Here is a 17,099-nt window from a genome sequence, read left to right on the forward strand (position 1 = left end):
TTGTATGCATGAAAGTTTATTCTTTAACTCACAGCAAAGATTTTATTCAGTTTGGTAAGCAGTTAGTTTATAAGCAGAACTATGGTTTTCATATGAACCATACATTTCACTGTATTAACAACTTTTACTATATTTTAGGTACCAAGACCTCTTATCTTGTTTAATATCTCGGCTCTCTGTGAGCTGAGGGGTGAAAACATTATCTAGTCTGATGAATTGCAACCTATGTTTAAGGACACAACCTGGATTGGCATTTGTAGAATGTTTTTCTGGATCTTATGTGCAAATAACTTTAGTGTAACAAACATAAAACATGTTACTGCACGCCAATCCTCATAACTTTTTATTTTAAACAGTGACAAAAAACTACCACCTCCATGACTCAAACATCCCTGGCATATTATATGACAACATGGAAAGAATTTTGCCTCCATTGTCAAGTTGTTTATTGGACTTCTTGTTGGGGATGAGCAAGGTCTCTTTCAGCAAGTATGAAACATATGTTAAAAAAAACTAAATGAAAGCATGTTGTCAGTCAATGTTGGTTATGTTGACCTCTTGCAAAATGGCAAGCAAAGTCATACTTATTTTTACATTTGCACCCACATATGTTGCACTGAAACGGATTTTCAAACCCATGACATCCCATGTGAATAGTATAAAGGATATTGTCTGCAAAATACATGTCACAGTGCTGGCAGTGATGCAGAAGCTGAGGATCCTGAACTGGAAGGGTTGGAGCTGGAGTACTTGGCTGACTGTTACTTATGCTAGGAGTACTAGTATGGACGCTGCGATCACTGCTTGGACCTGCCACTGGACTGTAGTTCCTTTGACTGTGTGGGGGACGAGGATCTGGGCTAGTAGGAGATGAACTTTGAGGAATATTTGTTGACACAGATGAAACTACTGCTGGTGCAGCAGGCTGCTGTATTATAAAAGGCTTTTCATCTTGGCATGGTACAACATCAGGAGATGCTGGGTTTTGGTTTTCAGGTGGCAAGCTAGACAACTGTCCTGCTAATGTTGATAGCTGATTTAATGGATTGTCTATCTTAAGGTCTTGTGGATCTCTCGGCAGGCCACCAGTCTGTGTTGTTTTTGTCATGCTTTCATATGCTTCAGTCTGAATATTTGGGATTTCATGGGTGAAATCATTAAGGTAGTCTGGTTTCTGAACCACCATGGAAGGCGGGCTCAAATTAATTAATGATCTTCTGCTGTATCCCAGATTGCTGGTCTTCTTCTGCAAAACCCCCCACATTTTCTTGCTGCTTAGGGAAGACCTAGTACCTTTTATAGGTACCATTTTATGCTTGCGTCTACGATGATGAGACAGGTTACTTCTGTCACTGCAGCGGAAGGAACACAATTCGCATTTATATGGTTTTTCACCAGTATGTGATCGCATGTGCGCTTCCAGATGACGTTCATAGGCTGATGCAAATGGACATAGATGGCATCTGTGTGGCTTTTCACCTGAAAGAGAGAAAATTATAGTGTAACAATTTATGTATATATGCGCAAAGCGGCCTAACAGAACATGAAAGAGAGTGAATGGTTGTGGGGGCTACTAATTGAATAGAGCATTTCACTTTTTAATCAACAGTTCAAATCCAGTCCAACTCACTGCTAATGGAAGGTTGCAAGGTGTTTCAGTAGGCAAGTGTAAACATTAGAAAAGCCACCACTATTACTACAATTGGCACTAACTGAGACCCTGGTTGGCATGGTGCCAAGATATGAATGGTATGTAGTCTGAATAATACTCTCACACCTCTAGAGGTGCTTTGTCCAAAATGCGTTTGAGGTATTTAGGCAAGACAGCATGGCAAAGCTTGTTCAGTTACCTGCCATAGCTTTATTTGTTTTATGAATAACTATGCTTCAGACTGAAGTTTGCAGTGTTATCAGTCTGCCTTTTTGCAAACACCCAGATGGCTTTCAAATTTAAGAAAAAAATATAAGGACAGGTTTTTAGGACCCTCTGGTTAATTTAAAAAAAATAAAATAAAAAAAAGGTAAACTATGCCCCCGGAGAACTAAGTGCTGTGTCATGGAGATGCAATTCTCGAGACACCCCTAACATCCAGCTCCCACCATCATGGAGTGGAACTGCACTGGTTACACTGTCTGGGGAGGTTCTGTATTCAGGAGGCTGGAGATCGATTTTGGTTTTTTAATGTTGCCACCTGAGCTGTGGTAGAATACCAGATATCATTTAGGCTCTATCCTCACTAATGCATTTAAAGTGTTTGAACAACACTTTTCAAACACGATTACAGGAAACACATTCATAACAGTACAGTCGGCGCCTATGATCTTCCTTTAAGATAGAGAGATCCTTCAGAGTTGTTTAGAGGAAGCCTATTCATTTGATCCAGAATGTTTTAAAAGCCCAAAGGTTTTAGTGCTTTGTGTTCTGGGAATTGAAACTCCAGATTTATGCTGGTAAAGAGGCTTAATGCCCTGCTGATGCTACTGATATCGCTAACTTCATAACTAGAATTATAGACCAGCTTCCATGCAGATGCTGCTCCATTAATTCTTCTACAAAAAGGGTATAACAGACTCCAGGGTATAACAGGTCTGACCTCTCTCCTTAGCACTGGGGAGAACAGCCTTAACCTTCTCTCTAAAGAAGTTTCCACCACATAGCAGGTTCCCAAACTGACTTCCAAAAGGAGTTACGTGTCTGCAGGCATCTACCGTTGATCTCGCATTGATATAAGATTGTAGGATGCATGCATCTGCTGTTGAGCTGTCAAACCCTCCCAGATGAGAATTTTTATGTTCATGTTTCTCCCAGGGGATATTTAGTTGGTTTTCTGCCAGAGTTCAAACCAGTATTTGCTCAAGCAGGACTGGTAGATCCTGATATAGAAAAACTGGGAAACTTTCCAGTGACAGGCATCTTATTGCTTAGTATCGCAGCTTGAGACACTCAATTGTGAGTCTTTCTTCTAGCCAGACCTGCCTATACCACCAGCTTCAGAAGAGAAGTGAAAGAAAAAGCAGCAGCAGCCCTTGATGCAAGGTACTTTTGTACTATCTTTTCAGAGGTTGGCATGTGTCCGCCAACTGGGACTTGATATCTCTGTAATAAGCATACAATTTATACCAAGATTAAGCAAACAATCATATAAAGACAGGAGGGGACACTGAGTACTGGAACGCCACCCCTGAAAGGTAATTTAAACAGCTTTAAAGTAAGAGTTAGGGGAGGTACCACTATGAAATGGAAGCATGGTGGAAGGGAGTGGGGCTCTATTATAACTTGTACTTTTTGGAGAATGGATTTTTCAGTTTACTAACTGATCTTTAGTGTTCAAAAATGCCTTCATTATAATTTTAGCCACCATGCTTTTCTTGTGTAATTGGCCTACAGGCAGATATTTCAACATTATCTCCTAGTAATAAAATATAATTTCATGTACTAGTGTAAGCATAATATTTACTCAGTTTCTTGGTTTATAAGTAGTTTGTGATTGAGACCCTCACAATAAAAAGAGCTATTCTCTAAGATTCAAAATCCTGCCAACATTTACGCATATGCTAAAACTTTACCACCAGGTCTAGTCCCATTGAAATCAATGCAACAACTCATGATAGTAAAGCTAAGCACACACATAAGTGCTTATAAGATTGGGGCCTAAACAAGTATTATGAAAATACAGTATCTCACCTTTTAAAAACTTAAAGAAAAATCTTTAAAAACCCCCACAGACTTAACTTTCCTCAATTGTAAGCAGTCATCACTAGGACACTGCTTGAAGATACATGCACACATCTGCAAAGCCTATGAGTGAGTTAGTTCCATATACACTGAGCATAGAATACAAAGGTACTGAAACGCTGCCCCACAGCAAAGTACTTGTAGAATCCTTCATACCTGTGTGAATTCTGATATGCTCTATAAGCCGTGCTGTTCCTTTGCTGGCATAGTTGCAATATCGACACTTCAGCTTTCCATCAAATGTCCTTTCAAACCCATCCACTAACATTCCTGAGTTTTCATCCAGTGAAACTTCAACAGAAGGATGATCTAGTCCATTCTGATCACCATCTGCCCCAGCTATAAACAGTAAATGCAGTAGAGATTCTGACTGAGAATCACTGGGTTGTTGCTTTGTTACAGTGACACTAGTCCAAACTTGTTAGCTCCTTATTCCCTTAGCCCCCACACAAAAATAAACTAATGAGAAATAAGTTTTGATGAAAAAGATGTTTTTTAGAAGACTTCCCCCCAAAAGGTTCTACAGCTTTACAGACTAGTAGAGTAGCCTTCATAATAAGCATGTTAAAATGCCAACATCAGCACAGTCATCCCCCCAAAAAACTAGAATACTTGACAGCACTGAAGAGAGCCTACCTCCCTGAAGGGCATCTGCTTCATTGTCCCCACTAACAGATCCAGAAATCATATTTACATGGTGTGTCTGTTGAGTAAGATATTCCTGAAAATCTTTTACGAAATCCAGAGGCTCCGGTTTCTTTTCACCCATATTCACACTTTGAGTTTACAATAACTTGTGCCTAGAAAAATCAATCAGAATCAGAGCACATTTCACTGAATTTGAAACAAAAGAATTCACAATTACAGATGTAAATCAATGTACCAATCATTTACCAATCATTTACCAATGTAAATCAAAGATTACATCCCTATAGTCTTGTTAAATAAAATGCATATGGTCAAAAGTAAAATACACATGAACAGACAATCATAAGAATATTGTTGAAATCTTTACAGCAGCTCAATGCTATTTAAAGTTTTCAGATAGTCACAGTTGGGAAGATGGTTCTCAGCAACAGTATTATAAATACTTTTTAAAATTTAATAAAGGGATTAATAAAAGTGAAAGTTTAGTTGACTATGCAGACACGAGAATAAAATTCAATCTAACCTTACCATTCAGTTCGGAAATATTTATTAAATAATCTTTACAAAGGTTTAGATTCAAAAGAGAACATTTTTTGAAATTCCAGATTTCTTAAATGCTGAGATTTGAAATCTTAGCATGGAAGGAAATTTATTGTAAAGAAGAGACAATTTTATACTGTAATTGTTCTGTAACTTAGAATTTTATGTTCAGAAATAATATTGCTCATGGACTTAAAGTTAGGCACATGCACAGTTATGATTCATGAAATAATGAACCATAACTATGCATCACAGTACATTCAAGATTGTCAAGAATGTTAATTACCATCTGGTAAGGAAAGTTATATTTTTATTTATTCAAGTTTCAAATCAGCAACTGAGGGGAACAGATTTCAGAGGATGAGAAATTCCAAGTTTTCAAGCGTCAAATTCGGTGTTCAAAGCAATGCATTTTTGATGCATATTTTGAGTTAGTGTTATAAAATCGTATAAATTATAGCAGGAACTCATTCATTAAAAAGAGTTAATTACAAAACAACATTTAATCTTAAAATCACAGATTTCAAAGTGGTACTGATACTATTACAGTACCATCACTTTCTCAAAGTTTCAAATAACTTGGATACATTTTACTTTTTTTTGGTAAAGAAACCCATTTTACTTTTTTGTAAAGAAACCCATTTCACATCCAATTGTAAAGCTCATGCCTCTTACCAACAATATGAATTGAAGTAAGTGACTCTACCAATCTACTCATCTGTAAATTGGACATAAAAACCCTACCTACATTAGTGGTTTTATGAAACTAAAGAGAACTGATTATTTTACTGCATTAGATAACTAAAAAATTCATTTAATGTATATTAAAGAAATTAAGTCTATATGTAAAAATACTTGAAAAGACTTGAAAAATCTTCACTGTCATGAACTGAGCAGCTTGGCGATGCCTGAGGCTACCATTTTATTGATTATTCCAGTAGGAAACAGAGCTGAATGACGCATATCACGACAGGAAAATCAGAGCTGCAGCCAGACACAAGAATACAGCAGGAGATTTCTCCAGCTATTTTTAGCTAAGTTCTTTAGTTTTTCCCTGGGTTTTTGTTTTTTAAAGGTCTACATGAATTGTACCTGAATTTCAGTTTCCTGCTAAGTAGCAAACATACTCCAACCTGTACTCCCAGTAGGTCAGACAGAAAGCAAGGGAGCACAGCTGCCCCACTTTCCCTGGAACAAAAGATAAATAAAAAAATTAGTCTGTCAAATTTATGTTTTCTGATTTCTTAATCAAATCTTTTTTGGCTTCTTGCTTAACCTTCAGAAGAGAGGCTCAAATAAACTGCAACAAATAAAATTCATAGCAATAGTTCAATTATTTCATTACATGAACTACATTTCCAGGAGGAGATCCTTTCATGGACCCCAGCCACTCCTCATCCATCAAGCTGTATGGAGCTCTCAAATATTTCATTCTGCAGACAACTAGTAGTGATCCACAGAACTAGGGAACCACTTTTCTGTAGGACAGGCAACTGGAAAACACACTCTGTAATAGTGTTGATTAGTAGTTATGGGAAGAAGGCTTGCAGGGGCAGTGCTGCATAATTCTGTGCTCCCAGCCACAGAATTTGAGTTTAATATTTTGTATAAGACATGGGGTTTTGTTAGACTGCATTATCTTTCAATAATAATAATAAAAAAATCACCATTTGTCACTCTTTTCCAATATCACCATTGTAAATGACCAGACTTTCCTAGAACTTTGACTTGCAATGAGTTTAAGATGGAAGATAAGATTCAGTCTGAAAAGGGGACAGTTTCAATCAGACATTTCAATTGCTGCAAATTATCACAGAAATCATTAACATCTACATTTTCAATTGGCAAATCCTTTCATTTTACAGAGTGACCAGAGTTTCATTAGATGATCTGCAGGTGTCCAGTACCAAACTCCAGATCACTACTAGGCACTTACATAGTGCTTTGCATTTTCAATGCGCTTCACTAACACCAGGTTAAATAACTTGTTAAAGTCACCTAAGAGGCCTAATTCAGCACATACCACTAGTTACTGGTTTTCTGCAGACTATCTTTAGAGAGATGTCTATATGAACCTTTCTTTCACAATTATGCTTTGTATTAAACAATATAGTATTAATGCAACATGGTACTGTACTGCTGATCCCAGTTTTATACACCAGTTAAGTCCCTTGCTACTCGTCTAGTAACAGCTGGAAACTTTTCAGTGTCAACACGCTAAGCTCCTAGAATAGGGAGTGTCTCCTATACCAATTTACTACAGTGGTATGCAACCTGTGGTCCTTGAGGGCAACTGTACTAAGAAAATTTCTATTAAAATACAAATTGAAAATCTGTTCTCTAGGAAGCCCTTCCAGAACAGAAGTGTTTGAACAAAACCCACCACTTCAGGAATCAGTAGTAGGCTCCACCCCCAACTGCTGAAATACAAAGGCAGAAAACCACTCTGGTAGTATATCCCCCATACATACAGAGATAATTTTAATAAAATATGTAAAGTCCCACAGTCTACAGTGAGAAACAAAATCAAGACATTCCTAGTACTCCAAACTGTATAACAAATATACTTTCTAACAACTGTCACACTAAAACCACCTGAAGGTAAAACCACAACAAAATCAAATTGATAGGCAAGGAAGATCCCCAGGTACCCTTGGTTTGCAAATAAGTCAAAGGGGTTTCCCTATTTGACATCTTTTTTCATTCGTTAAACAGGATTTCTCCATTTTCCTTTCTCCCTTGCTCCACACAAGCCAACATTCCAATGGGTTATTTATTTCCTTGTTTATCAACATTGATTATTGGTATCAATTGTGTCTAAATAATTCTTGGAATGGGGTTAACCAGTGGAGGTTTCTTAAACAGGCTTTATTTGCTATTTTTGGAATCTGATACAGCAGCTGAAATTCAGCCCTGGAGTAAGTAGGTGCTGTTGTGACAATTGGGCCTACAAATTTACCCAAAATGTGAGCTCAATGGTAAAAAGTATGTATACATTAATAAAATGTTACAGTAATCTGTAACAACAAAGGTTGATGGATAAAAGTCCAAATGGAAGACAGAATAACTGAATTAGTCTAAATAAAAAGGCCAAGTTGGTATGACTCAAGGACTGTTAAAATTACACTTGTTAAAAACAGGAGATGTGGAGCCAGAAGGTAATAAACCAAGATTGGTATGTCGAATATTAGGCCCAATTGGTGGACAAAATAATGAGGGGATGGGCTATTCCCTTTTTGGGCCCTTAAAAGAAAGATTTTGTGGAGAAAGTATGAAAACAAAAAGGACATATGGAGAGAACAGATAGAGGCTACTGGGGCGAGTGTCAATATCATGGTTGCCAAACCCCAGTTTCCTGGGACCCTCAGCCTTCATCATCCTGATCCTGAGAGGTGTCCTGACCAGAACAGGCCAGAGAGAGGAGCCCAGATGACATCGCCACCCCTACCATCTCCAGCTGAATCCCAAACATCACCTGGGATGATAGTTATTACCATCTTTGATACCATGTAAGAGACTGTCAAACAAGGGGGCTTTTCCTTCTAAGACTGGACTTTAAAAAACAACAGCTGCAACACCATCTCCAGCCCATCTCAACTAACTACTTCTCTTTTCCCCAAAACGACAGTTATTACGATCTTTTGATACCATCTAAGACACTAACAACAGGGGGTTTCTCCTTTTAAAAACACTCTCCTAAAGGGAAAGGGAACAAAAAATACTGTTACAATGAAAGCCTTATTTAATACTTTGCATTTCAAAGGTTTTAATTATTTTTCATTCTTTTCTGTATCTTTAATAAAAGGTTAAAAAGATTTTTAATTATGTGTTTGCCCTGGTGCTAAGCAGGCTGAGATCTCTGTATATCAAGCTCCAGGCCTTGCATAACTCTGTTTAATATTAGACAATGACTGGGTTATGTCACCGCCTTTAGATCATTTATTCCATCTAAATTAATACAACAGTGCCACTCTATTGGCTTCCAAGGAGTGGTGCCCTTTTATGGCAGGGCTGAATATGGTCCACTATCCTCTCTTCTAATCACTGTAAGTTAACTCTGAGCAATCCTTTTTGCCTATCCTCTTTCAGATGTCATCAGCTTCCTCTAGGTTTAATTTAACTTGTGTTCCGTTTGGTGGTGGCTCCTGCAGTAAGACAAAGATACCAGCTCATACATTAAAAGGGGGGAGGGGGAAGAAAGTAGTTTAGATTCCAGAGGCCGTCTCACCAAGTTATAACTTTAAAGCATGTCAAATATAGGGATTAAACCAGTGGTGCACAAACTGGGGGGTGCCAGAGGTTCGGAAGGGGGAGGGGAAGAGATGGGGGGGGGGGGTGAAGAAACTTCAGCCTTTCACCCTTTTTTAAAAAACCATACAAATAAAAGCACGTTGGCTTATTTTCAACAATTTAAGTTTCATAACTACAGTAGGCCTCTGATGCCTTTAAAATTAATTTTGATTCTCTAATTTTAAAACTCATTTAATGATTAATAATTGATATTAAAAGACATAAACCAGCAACACATAAAATAATAGTTGAGCGCCTGGGACCTCTCAAGTGAGTCAGATGCTATAACACTAAACCAAATGAATGAACAGTCATCTCTATTTTTCCCCTCCACCTTCTGGCATGAAAAACAGTTTCAGATCACAAGTATTGGAGGAAGGGTGACAAATTCTGTGAATGGTAAGGGGGGCTGTGACTGGAAAAGTTTGTGCACCACTAGACTAAACCGTTCAACAATGAATATTAGAAAATTGAGTTTTGGGATGGCTCAACAGGAATCAACATTAAAAAGAACTATATTTTCACCAAAGAGTCTGTAGTGATACTCTTTACTTCAAGGGAGAAATTGATTCATGTGGTAATTAATACAGTAACATTTCAGTCTGAAAAATTCTCACAGACGAATGAATACTGAAAAGTGGAACTGGGGAAAGACAGAAGACATGATTTAGTGGTCTGCCCATCATGTTTAAATTAACTCCAGTCTCTGGTACTATAGTTTTGAATTTCAGAAGCCCTTCATCCTTCTGATTAACGTAAATTCCCAACAGGATCTAAGAACTAACTCAAACCTCACCATTTTCTGTTTCACGTGCAAGGAACATTTCTGTGACCTTGCTTAAATTAACAAATAGCATATCATGCATTTAAAAAAAAAATTCACAAAATCCTAGAGAGAAGAGAGAGAGAGAAAAACCCCCACAAGTGACAGATACTAGTCATATCACATACTAAAGTTGCTCATGACATGGCTATGGGTACCTGAACAGAATAAATTAAACTATATATTTTAGTGTATAATTTTTGGATGACACCTCAAACTACTCATATGAAATTCTACTCATGTGGGGAATATAATTTTTTTAAATGCACCACCAAGCATCATTGAAAATGGAGGGGTAATAGATTTTGTACCTTAACTAGTAAGTTTTCATGATAATTTTGACAGGCTGTATATAATAATCTAAGATTCTGCCTACTACAAGTGTCACAGAGAATTCTATAACACATTCTTTAAGAATAGGGGGTTTGTTTAATTCATTGCTCTTGGGCAAAATTTTCCATCCTATACTTCACTGTTGTGTAGAGTGCTGGGCACTGGTTGTCTGCCTGGGTACTCCCATTCACCCCAAAGCTAGCTGCAATTCAGCAGTGCTGTATGCATATATTCTATATAATGCTATATAATGCTTTAATATGAAAGACTTATGTAAAATATTACTGAAGTCTTCTACAGTTCTCTTGAAGAAAAAATTCACACACAAGCACTCCTGAGCCTTCTGGTTTGCTCCTACACTTCAGATACCATGGCTCTGAAATAGCTGTGACACAGACAAGCAGTTTGAAACCTTTGACAGCAAGCAAACATATATATGAAGTGTCACATTTTTCCTCAAGGAAGTCTCAAAAGTCTCTCTGAAACCACTGACTTGGTATCTCAGAATGAAGGGATTATTTCATAAAGGGAAGAACCAAACACCTCTGAACCTCCGTAACTGTCATTTGACTTGTTCTATTACTTTCTGCCCGAGGAGTACATGGGGGGGGGGGGGGGGGGGGAAGAATCAGGATCTAAAGCAGTCCCGCATAATGCTCAAGGTTTTAAACAGTTAATTCCTCACAAAAAGTTACTAACAACTTTTCAAAGAGCTCCCACCTGGCACTCTTCAAAGTCTATGACACAAATGAGTCTTCATACAAAGGCCAAGAACCAGACTCTCCACACCCCATTCAGAGCACTGCTTCCCACACCAATTGCCTGGTAGGAGCCAAACATGGGAGGAAAACAACACTACCACTGCAGAATTCTGTTAAGCAAATTGCGCCTGATTTACAGAAAACTTATAGCAGATACATATCCATTCCCAAGGGTGTGCTATGAGCTCCAGGCCAGAGAAAGCACTTCCTCGAGACTGTTCTCTCACACCCATCTCACATTCAATACCCCTGGTTTGTGTCTGTTTAAGTTTTGTTAAAAATTAGAACACCACGTTTGGAACCGCGCCAGGTGCATCTGTCGGCTATCCGCCCTTGCCATCTGTCTCCCGTGTGGAGCGGTGCAAGAGAAAGAAACGGCCACCCCATTTCTAGAGAAGGGAGAAACCCTCGTGGGCATCCCTCCTTAAGTCTGGGAGCGAGTGGCACCCTCATCCGCCTGGGGCAGGCAGACATCCCACCCACTCACCTGGGAGCCAGACAGAGGGCAAGGAAAGTCCCCCACTCACCTGGAGGGAGAAGAGAAGACCCACTGCCCCCCAGGGTCCACCTCTGCAGGGCGGGGAGGTGTCACTGCTTCCGCCCTCGGCCCCAGCCCCACTGCAACCTCCTGCTCCCCGATGACAGGGCCTCGGCCCTGGGTGGAGAAGACAAGGGGGCTAGTCACAGGCGACGGCGGCCCCTGGGGGATGAGGGCACTGGGCGGCTCTCACCCACCCCCATAGCCCGGCTCCTGAGCTACGGGGCGGGAGCATCACTCACCTCCCCTGCACCCCACCGCTCCCAACACCCACCGCAGCCGCCATGTTTGTTGTGAGTGTCTCCCGTAGTAGTAGCCCCGCCCGCCCCGTTCCTCCCACCTCGCGAGACTAGCGCGCGCCCCGTGCAGGCGCAGTCCGCGCACTTTGGCCGTGGCGCTGGGCAGTAGCTGCTGCGAGCCCGAGCCGCGGAGGGGTCGCTGGGTTCGCCGCGGGCGAAGGGGAGTCGGCAGCCGCAGCAGCGAACATGGTGGCAGCGGCGCTGTGGCGGAGCTGCACGAAGGTGAATCGTGAACCTGAAGGGGTCGGGCTGCCTCTGCCCCGCTCGCCTCGGGGGCCGGGAGCCCCCTTCACCAAGGAGGCGCTTCGGAGTGCGCCCCTCTGCCCCGAGCCTGTCCGCGCCCGGAGTAGGGTTGTCAACTTTCTGTGGGCACAAAACCCCAACTGTAGCCCCGCCCCTTCCCTGCGGCCCCGCCCCCTGCTCACTACATTCCCCCTCCCTCACTTTCACTGGGCTGGGGTGTGGGAGCGGTTGAGGGCTCTAAATGGGGGTGGGGCCAGACATGAGGGGTTCAGGCTGTGGGAGGGGACTCCGGGCTGGTGCAGGCTCTGGGCTGGGGATGAGGGGCTTGGGGTACAGGAAGGGGATCTAGGCTGGGGTTGAAGGATTCTAGATGTGGGAGGGGGCTGCAGATTAAGTCAGGGGGTTGGGCTATGGGAGGGGTGATGGCTCTGGGCTGGGGCCAGGGATGAAGGGTTTGGGGTGCAGGAGGGGGGTGAGGGCTCTGTGATGGGGCCAGGGATGAGGGGTTCAAGGTGTGGGAGGGGGCTCTGGGCTGGGGTAGGGGGGGTGCAGGCTCTGGGATTCAGAAGGGGGCTCTGGGGTTGGGGTGCAGGAGGTGGTGTGGGGTCTGGGCTGGGGATGAGGGGTTTGGTGTGAAGGAGGGAATTCAGGGCTGGGGCAGGGGGTTGGGCTTACCTAAGGCAGGTTGCCTGTCTATCCTGGCAGGGCTTTGGAGCTGTGCTCCCGTTCCGCTCCAGGCAAAAACCTGCAGCTCCACTGCTCCAGAGCTGCTCCGGGCTCCGCTCCAAAGCCCTGTATAATCCTGGGGCACTGTGCTGTGCCCCGGAAGCGGCCAGCAGGTCCGGCTCCTAGGCGGGGGCAGCAGGCTCTGTGATGCGTGCTGCTCTTGCTGGCAGGCACTGCCCCCTTCCGCTCCCATTTGCTGGGAACCGGCCAATGGGAGTGCAGAGTTGGTGCTTGGGGTGGGGGCAATGCGCGGAGCCCTGTGACCCCCTCGCCTAAGAGCCGGACCTGCTGGCCGCTTCCGAGGCGCAGCGCGGTGCCCTAGGACTAGCCTGCCTAGGCTCCGTAGCACCGCCGACCAGACTTTTAATGGCCCGGTTGACGGTGCTGACTGGAGCCTCCAGGGTCCCTTTTCGACTGGGTGTTCCGGTCGAAAACTGGACACCTGGTCACCCTAGCTTCATTAATGGTTAAAGAGTTTAACTTTCAATCCTGCTAATAAAGCGAGCCTGGAACACGCGTAGCATGCTATCGTTAATCTAGTGTTCCATAGGAACGTTAATAAGTAAATAAATATTTATATGTTATGGGCATTCTCGAACATTCTTCAGATTTTAATAACTCCATCAACATTTGAAACTAAAATCTGTTATTTTCCAAAAGAAACATTATTAGAATGTTGCAGCTATTTTTTAAAAAAATCTTTGAATGCTAAAGAATTCATATTTCTCCAAATAGCCTTAACTAATTTATGCTGTAATTATCTCCCATCCTCTACTTACCCACCAACAATTTCTTTGCATCTGTCTATGATGCTGTCAAAATACCATATCTTATGCACACTTTCTATATGGACTACAGTCCTTTGACTACCATATTGTAAATGTAAACCTACAAACTACTTCAGAGCCATGATAGAGGCTGTATGCACAACCCATTCTTTGCTTCAGCTACCTGTTAACATTTAGCTGGCTGTTAATGTCAGTTTTTTCCACTTACATTCCACAGACACTATTTCAAATGCACCACTCCATTATATAAAAAAGAACTCAGTGTACCTCCCCTACCCTCCAGCAGCTAGATCACCACTGCCCCCTACTGATACTCACACCTTCTTATCAACTGTTTGAAATGGGCTACCCTGATTACATTGGCCTCATTACCATTACAAAAGTGATTTTTCCTCCCTTGGTATTCTACTGTTGAGAATAGCCCACTTCCACCTTAATTGAATTGGCTCGTTAGCACTGACCCCCCACTTGGTAAGGCAACTCCCATCTTTTCATGTACTGTGTATTTATACCTGCCTACTGTATTTTCCACTCCATACATCTGATGAAGTGTGTTTTATAAGCTTTCGTGGGCTGCCCAAATACATTTATTAGTCTCTAAGGTGCCACAAGTACTCCTTGTTGTTTTTGCTGATACAGACTAACGTGGCTACCACTCTGAAAGATAAGAATGTTTGCAGAACCTTTACGTGAATTTCCTAATTTCAGCTCTTGGTGCTGTATCGCTTTTTGACATTTAAAAATAATCAGTCAGTTAAGGCTTATTGACAGTTGGCAGTCTGCTGCTTATCGTCATTTTCATTACATCAACTCTGGGATTTAAAATCATTAAATAGAAACATGTTTTTATATCATTGCATCTTCTCTGAAGTGCGTACTCTCTCTTAAAGTTATAAAATGTTAGATTACAGTTTATTTTGACAAGTTCCTCTATGATATCACAGTTGTGCCATAAATTCTAAAATTATTTTAGTCACACGTTTAATAATATAATATGCATTGTAGCTGAATGATTTGGACGCTGGGGCTGCAGAACACTTAGCAACAAGAACAAAAATAAAATAAAAATAGAGTATTTGTACAACAGTCCATGTAGTTGCTAGCATTACTAGTTGATTGGTCTCAAGGCGAAGACACACTGAAAATAGTGAATAGGACTATTAATGTAAAGAAACTTATTAGAATTTAATACAATTATGTTTTGAATGGAGATAAAATCTATTAAAATGTACAGCTATTAATGTGAACATTCCAGCAAGCTTCTAATATTTGCAGTACTGAAAACAGATTCTAGCTGGTAGCTGCAATTCTCAAAACTATTCTCATTTTAAAAACATTAATATTTTTGAATCGTTGTCAGAATAACAATATACTTACCAAGAGATAGAAAACTGACAGGAGAAGAAAGTATTTTTTAGGATTGATAGACACAGGTTGAAAGGAAATCAAATTGGTCGAGCCCCTTTGCTCCAAGTGCTCAAAAACTTGAAATTAGTAGCACTGAAAATAATGAATTATATGTAATTGTATTTCCTTTTCAGTTACTGAATAGAGAATAAAAACAGTGGGTGAAAATGTATATTCCTGTTTATAAATACTTGAACAATGTTTTCTGTGCATCAAAATTAGTTTTTATAACTTTCTTTATTATTATTCGTCAACAGCTAAGAAGAAACATGCCAATCTACTTGGCTTCTTGGAAGGCTCCTCCTAGTGTCTTTAAATCATCCAAATCAGAAGCTATGGTAAACCCAGCCAATGAGGGGGTAGTGTGTGCTCCCCTTGACACACTTACAGAAGAAGAAATAATGATGAAAGAAATGGGTAATTTGCTGTTCAAACTCTTAAAATGGAGCCATTTATGACTAGATGTCGTCATCAAAAATTCAGTGTTAAATATTTGTAAAATGTTGCTTTTTATTCCTTATTCATAGCTAAATTTTGAGACCAGTGTGTTGATCCAAGTTTATGTGAAAACTTGATTTCAAATTCTGTTTAGGTCATAAGTGACTCAGGTGACTAGCCTTTGCCACAATTTCTGCTCTGCTATTTTTAGCATGCTAGTTCAAGCAAAGCTAATGTGAGTCTATCTACCATGTTGGAAATCACACCTCCCAGTTGTAGTGTAGATATCTGTAAGGGTAGAGTACTAGTATGTATACAGGGCACACTGCAGGAATAAAAATCAATAGAGATGAGACCAAGGTACGACTCTGGAAGTTATGTGGGGTTCAGGCTTTAACACCTGACCATGCTTTTGAATGTAATATTGTAAGGAAAGTGATGCTTTTCAGATTTGACAACTTGCATCAAGCCCTTACAAAGGATCCTGTAAGAGCAGAGGTGGGCAAACTACGGCTCTGGGGTTGTTGGATGAGGCAGGAGTCCCAGGGGGGCGGGCCATGACCCCTCCCCTAACCGGCCCTCCCTACAATTTCCGAAACCCGATGCGGCCCTCAGGCCAAAAAGTTTGCCCACCCCGTATAAGAGTCTGCGTCACCAAATTCATTCTCAAACTTCATGGCTTGTTATGATTATCAAGGAACAAGATAACAACTGTTATGTGTGGTGTTAGTGTGTTGGGGCATCACACAGAGGGCGGCGTTAAAAATTGCACTGCAGGGATTATTTGTACCTTGACTCTATATTTCATTATTTTCGGAGTATTGAGCATAGTGAACTCAACATCCTGGAAGGTCACGAGGCACCACTGAGCAATCTGAACTTTGCGTTAAGTTTTTGAGCAGTGGGGTTTGGGATTTGTTTGTTTGGTTTGTTTTTGGGGCGGTTCTAAAATGATTTCTCATTACCCTCTTGTCCAAAGCCCAGTTTTCCCTCTTCACTGCCACTGGCTCCTTGGAAATGATTTCCTTGGCCGCAGAGGGCACTGGATGCATGTTAGTCCCTGAACTGTCCATGATCATCTCATCCCCCATCTCTCTGTCCAGAACAACCTGATTCTCCCTTGTCAGCCCTCCGTCCTATGGAATGGCAGGGCTAAGCAGTGGCCCCACAGATTGAGGACTAGGCAGAGCGTACAGGAGCAGTGCAGGGATCACTATGGAGTCATTGGGGCTTATTTTCAAAGGGGGACAGAAATTGGGGCAATGGTTGGTGGAGGCTTGAGGGCAGAGCGAAAGTTGCCCCCAAGCTGTGATATGGATAACTATCCACTAGGAATTGGATCAAAGCAGTTCTAATTGGGCCACGGCCTGATCAGCTTGAGAGAGTAAATAGAAGAACTAGATTAAGCAAAAAAACTTTTTCCAGTTTATCATTTACAGAGTTCTTGTTCAACCAAAATAATACACACCAGCAAGGTATCTGGCCACATTCACTGAAAGCATTTTTAAGTCTGTAAACTCTTTTTAAAA

General features: G+C 41.3%; 2 protein-coding genes across 3 annotated transcripts in view; one reads left to right on the plus strand and one right to left on the minus strand.

Moving 5' to 3' along the window:
* Window positions 1-330: 330 nt before the first annotated feature.
* IKZF5 (IKAROS family zinc finger 5) lies at window positions 331-6,090 on the minus strand. Its single transcript, XM_065408026.1, has 4 exons — window positions 6,017-6,090; window positions 4,373-4,536; window positions 3,893-4,075; window positions 331-1,479 (listed from the first exon to the last, which is right to left on the minus strand). The coding sequence occupies exons 2-4, from the start codon at window positions 4,503-4,505 to the stop codon at window positions 536-538; spliced, it is 1,260 nt and encodes a 419-aa protein (XP_065264098.1). The 5' UTR covers window positions 4,506-4,536; window positions 6,017-6,090; the 3' UTR covers window positions 331-535.
* A 6,052-nt stretch (window positions 6,091-12,142) lies between these two features.
* The window catches only part of ACADSB (acyl-CoA dehydrogenase short/branched chain), a 28,507-nt gene continuing 23,550 nt past the window's right edge, over window positions 12,143-17,099 (plus strand). For both annotated transcript variants that reach the window (XM_065407742.1, XM_065407743.1), the window contains exons 1-2: window positions 12,143-12,190; window positions 15,390-15,549. In XM_065407742.1, coding sequence (XP_065263814.1) covers window positions 12,155-12,190; window positions 15,390-15,549 — 196 coding nt within the window. In that variant the 5' untranslated portion in view covers window positions 12,143-12,154. The remainder of the gene's footprint in view (window positions 12,191-15,389; window positions 15,550-17,099) is intronic.

Source organism: Emys orbicularis, chromosome 7 (genome assembly GCF_028017835.1).
Source record: "Emys orbicularis isolate rEmyOrb1 chromosome 7, rEmyOrb1.hap1, whole genome shotgun sequence".
Classification (NCBI taxonomy): Eukaryota; Metazoa; Chordata; order Testudines; family Emydidae; genus Emys; species Emys orbicularis.